The sequence below is a fragment of the Saccopteryx bilineata genome, chromosome 3, assembly GCF_036850765.1.
Source record: "Saccopteryx bilineata isolate mSacBil1 chromosome 3, mSacBil1_pri_phased_curated, whole genome shotgun sequence".
Classification (NCBI taxonomy): Eukaryota; Metazoa; Chordata; class Mammalia; order Chiroptera; family Emballonuridae; genus Saccopteryx; species Saccopteryx bilineata.
In genome coordinates, this window is record NC_089492.1 from 293,073,355 (window position 1) to 293,082,241 (window position 8,887).

At 59.7% G+C, this 8,887-nt stretch overlaps 1 protein-coding gene across 3 annotated transcripts in view; it reads right to left on the reverse strand.

The window, feature by feature from the left end:
• Positions 1-8,470, reverse strand: part of SAMD11 (sterile alpha motif domain containing 11) — a 17,871-nt gene extending 9,401 nt beyond the window's left edge. For 2 of the 3 annotated variants that reach the window (XM_066270766.1, XM_066270764.1), the window contains exons 1-4: positions 7,594-8,469; positions 6,376-6,467; positions 3,440-3,621; positions 2,628-2,678 (exon numbers count right to left, since the gene is read on the reverse strand). In XM_066270766.1, coding sequence (XP_066126863.1) covers positions 2,628-2,678; positions 3,440-3,621; positions 6,376-6,467; positions 7,594-8,110 — 842 coding nt within the window. In that variant the 5' untranslated portion in view covers positions 8,111-8,469. Of the gene's footprint in view, positions 1-2,627; positions 2,679-3,439; positions 3,622-6,375; positions 6,468-7,593 lie in introns of all 3 variants that reach the window. The other variant, XM_066270765.1, reaches the window with a different exon arrangement.
• Between the last annotated feature and the right edge of the window lie 417 nt (positions 8,471-8,887).

The window sequence follows — 8,887 nt, forward strand, 5'->3', positions numbered from 1 at the left end:
CTCTACTAAATCAGTTCAACCCTACATCACAGAACCCCAGAGAAAAAGGGAGTGAGAAAATCCCAGTGCAATACCCAGTTAGTCAGCACAGAGAAAGGTCACCTGTCAACTCGCAGACGCAGCCTGAAACTGGAGGAAGTCAGGACAGGACAGAGAAGTGGGGGTGGGGTGCAGGCGGAACCCTCTCCCCACTAGCACCCTTGCTCCCTGGCCCACCTGTAACAGAGCAGCCTCCCAGCTGGGCAACTGCAGGGGGACCTCCACGGAGTGACCTGGAACCGACCCTAAACCTCATTAAATAGCCCCCACCCCCTGGCCTGGGCAGCTGGAGCAGGCTAATCCAGGGCTGGCCCCTAAGCAGATCAGTTTCAGCACCAAAGACGCCAGGACCCGGCCACCCTCCCCTCCCTACCCTACCCCTCCCTAGGACAAGGTGCCCCCCCATGCAGACAGGAGGGCAGGTGGGGTGGGAGCAGGTACTTTAGGGACTAATTGGCAAGCAATCCACCCTGTCTCTCGTTCTTATCAACTTGGGGGGGGGGTTGGTGGACAGAGAGACAGCTGCTGTCTGAGCACCAGGGAGGGGCTGGGACCTCAAGTTGGGCCAACACTGCTCAGAGCTCTCCCTTGGGGGGTTCCATTCTGGGTCTATAGGGCTCCTGCAGGTGACTGAGCTGGTGAGGACAGGCACCATCCATTTTCATCAGCTCTTTCATGCACTGGACAGTCATTGGGCACTCAGGGGTGCTGTGGCCCATTGGGGATGATTCCCAGTGGGAACCAGGACACCCCGTTCTCTGCCTTTGGGGCTTGCCCTAAAATAGCCTGTCCTTGCCCTAAAAAACTTGTTCTGGTCAATCACTGAGCAAATTATGCCCTGTAAAAACTACAAAGAAACTGCACACACGAGACTGACAGGCATGAACTCTGCACGTGGCATCCCAGCACAGGGTTCTTGAAGCATGAACACTCTCCCGCACTGGGAAGGCGGCTCTGTGGGCGGGGCCAAGTGCAGGAAGGTATGCCGGAAGGCTAGAGGAAGGAGAACCCTCAGACCACAAGCCTCCCTTAGGGGCCCCGGGCCCCTCCAGGCTCCCTCAGCACCATCACGTTGTCCAGTCCTTTCCCATCAGCTCAGAGACTTCGACAGGGCAGGGACTATGATTGCCAGCTGCCAGTGCCACCGGCCCACTACAGGGTCAGACAAACAGGGATGAACAGACAGAAAATGGACAGACAAGTAAAGATGGATGATGGAGTCAGACAAATGAAGGACAGACAGATGGAGAGAGGGCGATGATGGCAGACAGACAGGCATGACTAGACAGATGGACAGACCCTGAAGAACAGACAGGAGACTAGAGAGAGAAGCACAGATGGACAGGGCCAAAAATGAGCCACGGAGACAAAGACAGAACAGGTGAGGCAGCTGGGCTGGGTGCCTCCTCTGGCCAGATGCTGGGCCTGCATGGGGGGGGGGGCAGATGGACCCCCATCTCCCCTCTGGTAAAATCCAGGAAATCATCATAACTGCCTCTAGGGCCTGGGTCTGGACTCCCAAGACCCTCTCCCATATCCCAAAGCCAAGCGAGAGGAAGGAGGCTGCAGGCAGAGTCGGTCCCAGAGAGGAGGACCAGCCCGGGGGTTCCTTTGCTGACAGTTATCCTGTCGCTTCCCAAGTACAAGCTTCATAAAATGTCACCAATGTTCCTGACGGTTCATAAAAACGATCAGTTAAGCGGACAACTTTAAAATGAGGTTAGAAATAAGTTTGAAGATGTTTTCATTGTAATTCAGCTCCAGGATCAGACCTTCTCAGAGACATACACAGTCACACATCTGGTACAGAGCCAGGCTGGGATTGAGGAGGACCAACTCCCACCTGGGCTCAAGCCAGAGCTGGATGTCCACTGCCCGCTGGCCCTTCCTACAGCCTCTGCAGGAGCCTGGGGTAAGACCTGATCCTGCTGACCAGAAACCATTGACCCTCTGGAACTGGAAACTTGGGTCTCCCCAATGCCCCCAGCCTCCTCTCAGGTACCCTCATTGTTATCTCTCTCCATCCTGTTTCTACAGTTTCTAAATTACCATGGACTCAGCAAAGCTCCAACCTGCTGGTCACTCCTGCTCCAGAACTTTTGGTGGGTCCACGCTACCCGGAGGACAATACCCTAAGAGGCCCATTATCCAAAGTCCTTTAGCGTCCAACTGAACCGGACGTGTGGGCTTCCCCCTTCCCCTCCCATCCCATATCATCTCTGTGTATCTTTCAGGTATCTGTCCCCTTTCTCTAGTGAACTGTTATGCACCCTCCAACATCCCACTCACCCAGCCCAGTTCTTACCTCCTGGTGGGTCTCTGGGATGGTGGGAGGGGGAGGTCATGGCCTCATCTTTGGACAGATGGGGTCAAATGGCCAGTCCCTTGTGGGAGGGGTAGTGTACTCTGGCTTCAGGGTTGAGCTGCCCAGAATGCACACCTGTGCTGCTGCCAAGGCCCAGGGACAAGTTGACAGACAGACAGATGGACCACAGATGAGGGAGGGGAGGAAGGGCAGGAGGCCAGAGATATTTAGAAGCAGATGTGCAATGTGTTGGGGGGGAGATTGGCTCAGGACCGGACCCCACCTGCAGGACGTCTCGCGGAAAGAGATGTTCACATCCCAGTGGGTGTGGACTCTGAAGGAAATAAGCAGAGAGTCAGCATGGCCTCCAGGACCAGGCACCTGGGCAGCAGGGCATGTGTGTGGCATGCCCCTCATCTGCCCCAGAGCACTGGCCAGGAAGAAACTGGGCTGGCTCAGACCTGTCTCCGGTGCCATCTGGTACCAGTTCAACTGCCAGTGCAGCCATCAGGACAGGCCCTCAGGCCTGCAGGCAGCTCCTGGCCTCACCAGACAAAGGAGTTGGGAAGCATCAAGCTAAGGTCACCGTTTCTCTGCTGAAGGCTCGGAGAAGTCCCCATGTTTTTCTGGGGAGAAGGCTGCAGCTTCCTCTGCCTGCCACTCACATGACCAAACCCAAATTCCTAGTGCCTAGAGTTGTCCCCGCTGGGCTGGAACCAGGCCAAGGAGTGAGCCCTGCGACTGCCTCTGGTACCAGTGGGTGGGTGTCAGCCCAGGTATAGTGTCTCCTGCTCCCAGCTGTTGCCAGCTGGCCTCCCAAAGTGACCACTGCACAGCAGAGGTAGGAATGCCAGGACAAGAAGTCAGGCAAGGCAATGGCTCTGCCCTATGCCCATGCCCTCCACCATGGCAGCAGGGAACGTGGGCTCAAGTGTGGGCTCTGCCCGAGCTCTATCTCCCTGCTCGCTGCCTCTGGTTAGTTGTGGCTTCTGCCGACCCTGGAGCCTGTCCTAGGAGCTGGAGGCCTCTCCACTCTTGGCAAGAGCAGGGGGGAACATGGGCTGGTGACCGGGCCCTGGTTCTCGGTAGAAGTACCTTCTCTTCATGATACGGATGTGTGGGTCGTCCTCCTGCTTCAAGACCGGCTGCTGCCCACAGGCCGGTCCACTCCCATCACTGTCGCCATCACTGGCTGAGAAATTGGGGGTCAGTTCTTTCTTCAGCACTCGAGCAGGGGGCAAGGCAACTGTCCTCTTGTCTGCCAGTCGCCCCCGGTTCTGCGCAGAGCGAGAGAAGAACAAGATTTTAGGTACCTCAGTTTCTGGGTGGCTTACACCCCAGGTTCGACCCCCAGGCAGGCTCAGGTGACAGAAGCCTTGCTGAGGTCAAATAGGTAGTCACCAGCCTGCTTTTTGCTGCTCTTGCCAAGAGTAGAGGCTCCAGCGTTGGCAGAAGCCACAACTAACCAGAGGCAAAGAGCAGGGAGACAGGCCCCAGGCAAAGCCCCTCCACAGACTGGCCTTCCACTCTGGACAGAGCTGAGGCTCAGGGTGTGGGCCATGGCCAGACTGCTCTGGGCACTGCTTTGTCCAGACTCCACACTCCGGCCCAGCCATCCACAGCCATCAGCCTGAATGAATGTGGGGATACCACCTGGTAGCGGGCCCAACTTCCTCAGCTCCTCAGAGCCCAGCAGGGCCGTCTGTCTGTACCACATAGTCCATCTGTGTCCTCTCATTCCTTCAACATGCAGTGCTCTCCATTGCCCATGTCTGCCTGGCAACCTTACTCGGACGCTGTGAACTCCCTACTGAGACCAAGCCATGCGAACCCAGGTCCCTGGGGGTCTGAAGCCTAAGGCCTGGGCCCTGAGCCTGTTGGTCCCTTGCAAATTGCAGGCCTGGGGTTGACAGGTCACATGGCCAGGAACCCTGACCAGCCCAGGAGCCCTGAGAGATCCAGTTTCCAACAAGGCCCAGTTTCCAACAAGGCCCACTTCCCTGACCTCTGCTCCCACCATGACGGGACAGGGGTCATGGGCATGGAGCTGCAGAAGCAAAAGACACTTCACACAGACTCGTGCATACTTAGAGCTCACACACACACACACACACACACACACACACACACAGAGGTAAATTTCCTACACACCATGGCATCATCCAGTGTGACCGCCCCCCCAGGGAAGAAGAAAAATTAAGTGATTTTTTTCTGGTGCACAAGGAGCTTTTCCTTATTTAATAACAGGTTACTGGCTCTGGGAGGTGGCAGGGGCCTTGAGATTATCTAATACTCTTTCATCTTTTTAGTCCCCAGGGCCTCCTTTGACTCCCCCTTCCTTCTGTTGCCAGGACGAGTCCCCCTGCCCCAGCTTGAGAAGCGAAGTGTCAAGGAGGGCTTTAGACCTTCTTGGATAAATGTCATCCTGGACCTAAAGGGCAGCTATGCAGCCATCATAGTCCTGTCCTCTAGAGTAAAGGCTCTGTTCAGACCCAGACCACTGTCATCTCCAGACACAAAGCCCCTCTCCCCCCACTCTTGAAGCCCTGGTCTCCTCTATGCCCGCCCTCGGGAGTCTACCCCGTACACCTGGCTGCAAGTGACCACCGTCTGTTCCCACACCTTTTCATGCCAGCTAGTGGGCTCGGGAGAGTGTTTGGAACAGCCTTTGTCCTATCTGGAATGCATTCTGCTGGGAAGTCCCACTCAACTCTGCCCTTTTCTAGCCTGCTGTAGCCCAGGTACCAGGACCACCTCTTTTGCTTTTCTGCTCAAATTAAACTCACTTAAGAAGGAAAGGAAATGCATTGCTCTCTGCTTCTCAATCCATAATACAGAGACGAGGAGAGGGAAGTGGTGGCAATTAAGACTGTTGCTTGAGAGGGTGCAGAAGTGGAGGGAGGTGAGCACATGGCTGAGTCCCCCTTCCATACTCAGCTTGTGTGTCTGACCTTGTGTCTGTCTTCACAGGTGTGTCTGTGGCTTCCCAGTTTGCCCAGGTTACCTGTCACCAGGGCCCAAGAGGAATCCAGGACCCCCCCTCCCAGCCCTACTGCTGCTCCAAAGAAAAGAAGCCTGAAGTGAAGGCCAGGGACTCTGGGCCCTTTCAGACAGATTATCCACCTTTGCCTCTCCCACCCCTTCCTGTGAGAGGGGGTTGCTGAGTGGTGCCACTTAAAGCAGCACAATCCACCCAACATGCAATCATGGCTCTAACTGGCTCTCCCCAGGGGGCTCAAAATCAGTCCCTCTCAAGATGCAGTTTCCTTTTCAGATCAATCCTCCACCCATTGCTGCCTGGAGGACTTGTGCTGGGGCAGGCAGTGCTTGGGGGAAGGCACAGCACCCATTGCTTCTGCTCCCCTAGGACGGGAGAATCTCAGTGGATATCTACACTGCGCAAGGAACCTCACACCAGCCTCCAAACAGCCTCAGCAGGTGAGCCACGCAGTCAGGAGCTGGGACTGCGTCTGGATACCAAAGGCCCACACAGCACGGATGCTGCCCCAGATAGTCCTTCACATCCAGGGTCTTGTTTGGCGGCTCCAGCGTAGGGGTACCAGTGAGGGCACGTCACTCACATCTAAGCCTAAATCCACTAGGGAAGACACATTGGGGTCAGCCAACACTGTCATATTCCAGAATGAGTACTACACTGGGTACCATTGGCCCCTCTCAAGCTGGGCCAGATGACATGGTGACTCCCCCAGATTGGTGACAGGCAGAGTCCCTAGGCCAGTTGGAAGACACTCTCCAGGGAGGAAACTTCACACTCTGGGTTACTCCCAGAACTTCAGGAGAAGCAGCTCCCAAGCTCCCAAGGAAAAGTTTCAGGATAGGCAAAATTCAGAGGGGTAGGGGCTCCAGGTGCCAAAGGATTCCCACCCGAAACAAAGTTGCCCCTATTCGCTCTTGGGGCCCCTCCTGCACACTTGCAGAGTTGAGATTAGGATTCTGGATCCCAGAAAATATGTACACGCTTCACAGGGGAGAAAGAAGACCCCGAAGCCCAGCTTTTCCCCACATCTCACCACCGGGGAGGATATTCGACAGCCCGGACAGTCGCAGATCGGAGGGTGCACCTGTAGAATCCCCTTGGACATAAGCGTCTTCAGACTTTTCCCTGCGAGGAGAGCGAGGCCGGACCGGTGAAGGAGAGGTCGGCACTGGGGCACACTTCCGGGGGGGCAGTCAGCACCAAGGCCGGGACCCCTCCTGGCGCGAGAATGAACACCCACCCCAGTCCAACTTCCGAACCTGCCACCCAGTCCTGCTTCCCACCCCACCCTCGCGGACCCCGCGGGGATCTGCAGAGCTCAGAAACTGACGGTCACGGCAAGCGCCATCCCCTGACCAAGGGCGGCCTCCTCCTCCTTCGTGTGCCCTCCTCCCATGCTCCACCCTCTCCAAGCCGGTCCGCGGAAACCCCGAGAAGGGCCGAGGAAGGTCGAGTCCGGGGGCAGGTGAGCCACGCAGTCAGGAACTGGGACTGCATTTGACCCCGCAGCAGAAAGAGGGCGTCCAGTGCGGAGCCGCGAACCCCAAGGTCGAACGCTACTGGGTCCCTAACTTTTTAACTCCTCACAACCCCGCTCACCGCGCTTCTCCCGCTTGCCGGCTCCGGCTCCCGCCCGTCGCGCCCTTGGAGCCAGACTCCTGCAGGAGCCCAACAGACTGCTCCCAGCTCTGCCGCCGCTCCTCCTCCGCGCGCGCCGCCGCCCTAGCGCGCGGCCCCGCGGCCCCCACCTGCCTGCACCACCCCTACCCTTTGCCCTTCTATCCAGCAGCGCGCACCCGCACCCTGGCCGCACTTATGCCCCTGCACTCCCACCAGAACCCGTGGCTCCGTGTCCCGGGGTCCGGGTGAGGGAGAGTGTCCAGCCCAGCCGGCCTCCCGCCTGCTCTCCCGAGTTCCCGTAAACTTCCCCTGCTCCTCGAGGCCAAGGAATCCAGCAAAGACCTTCGGAGCGGAGGGAGCGGGTGGCTAGTGCGCAGCAGGGAGCCCAGGGCAGCGCAGCCGGAGCTGGGAGAATGGTGGAGGCCGAGGGCGCTCCGCCCGAGTCCACTAAGGATACTGCTGCGCTGGAGAGCGGGGGGTAGTGTCCCTGAGGCAGCCCCGGAGTCACAGCGCCCTCTCTGGGCGGTGATGGAGTTTCCCAGATGGCTGAATGAGTGGGGTCGGGACCCACGGGTCCTCGGGGAGCGGAGGGGAGGGACCGTAGCGGCCCGCGCCCCCAACGCGGGCGCACCTTTGTGGCGGATGCTGCGCTTCCAGTCCTTGGCGGTCTCGCGGCCGCTGACGAACTGGAACTCGTTGGGTGTGAGCCACTCGCCGCGGTGGCGGATGGACGGACCCTTGCTGCCCTGGCAGAGTTTGCGCACGTACAGCAGCGCGCGGTTGGCGCCGCACTCCACCTCGATGCAAGGCTCGCCGTTGTCCAGCAGCGGCTGGAAATCCGGTGCTGCGGCCGCAGTGGCCGAGAAGCGCTCGAGGGCCAGAGGGTCCCGGGGCAGGTGGAGGTGTGGGGCAGCCTCGTGCAGGCTCAGGTAGGCACGCGGGGCGCGGAGCGGCGGAGCCAACAGCGCCTCGTAGCCGGCGGTAGCGGCGGGTAGTGAGGCAGCCGGGGGTAGGGCGGCCACGGCAGGCAGTGGCGCCAGATAGCCGGGCAGCGGCGGCAGTGGCAGTGCCGCCAGGGTCGGATGGAAGGTGGCCAGAGCCAGGGCCAGGTCTTCGCGGCCAGGGAGTTCCTTCTTGATCGCCGGCATGGCGGGCCAGTGGTTCTGCAAGCCGGCTCCTAGCCGGAGGCTCAACTTGTTCCCGGGCTGGAGTTGGATCTTGAAGGCAGGGGGCCCGGGAGGCGCCTGACCGCGTGCCTGCTCTACTCGCTACTGCGCCCCGGCGCCGAGCTGACCGCCGGGCCACCTCGGACCGCTGCCCGGCGGGCTAGTACGGCCTCGGCTGCCCGAGACATGGTGCTGCTGGAGATGTTATCGATCCCGGGCAGACGTCCCGAGCACCGTAGCTCCAGATTCTTGGGGCTCCACGGGGCGCTGGGCCACCTGCGCCCGGACCCCCTTGGGCGACCGCGCCCCCCCCCCCCCGTTCGCTAGTCTGCGGGCCAGTGAGGAGTCGAGAAGTCTCCGGCCCCGCGCCCCACCCCGCCCCGCCCGGGGGTCCCAAGCCCCCGCCCCGCCCTGCCCCGCCCTGTCTCCCTGGCCGCGCACCCGCGTACACTGGCGCGCGCCCGCCCGCCCGGCGGGGACTTGGGAGACTCCCGCCGCCACCGCCGTCACCACAACTTGGCCCATTTAAACGGCCCCGGCGCGGCGGGCGGGCGGACGCGGGCTCCAACAGGGGGTGCGTGACGGCCGACGCGGCTCACACAGAAGCGGCAGGAGCGGCGGAACCGCTGTACTCCCTGCCCTATTCCAGAGTGGTCGAGGATAGGAGAAAAGGACAAGGGTTGGGATTAGGGGTTAGGGGTTGGGCTAGCGAGGGACGCGGCGCGCTCTGAAAGCGCCATTGTTGAGGGAATTACTGTT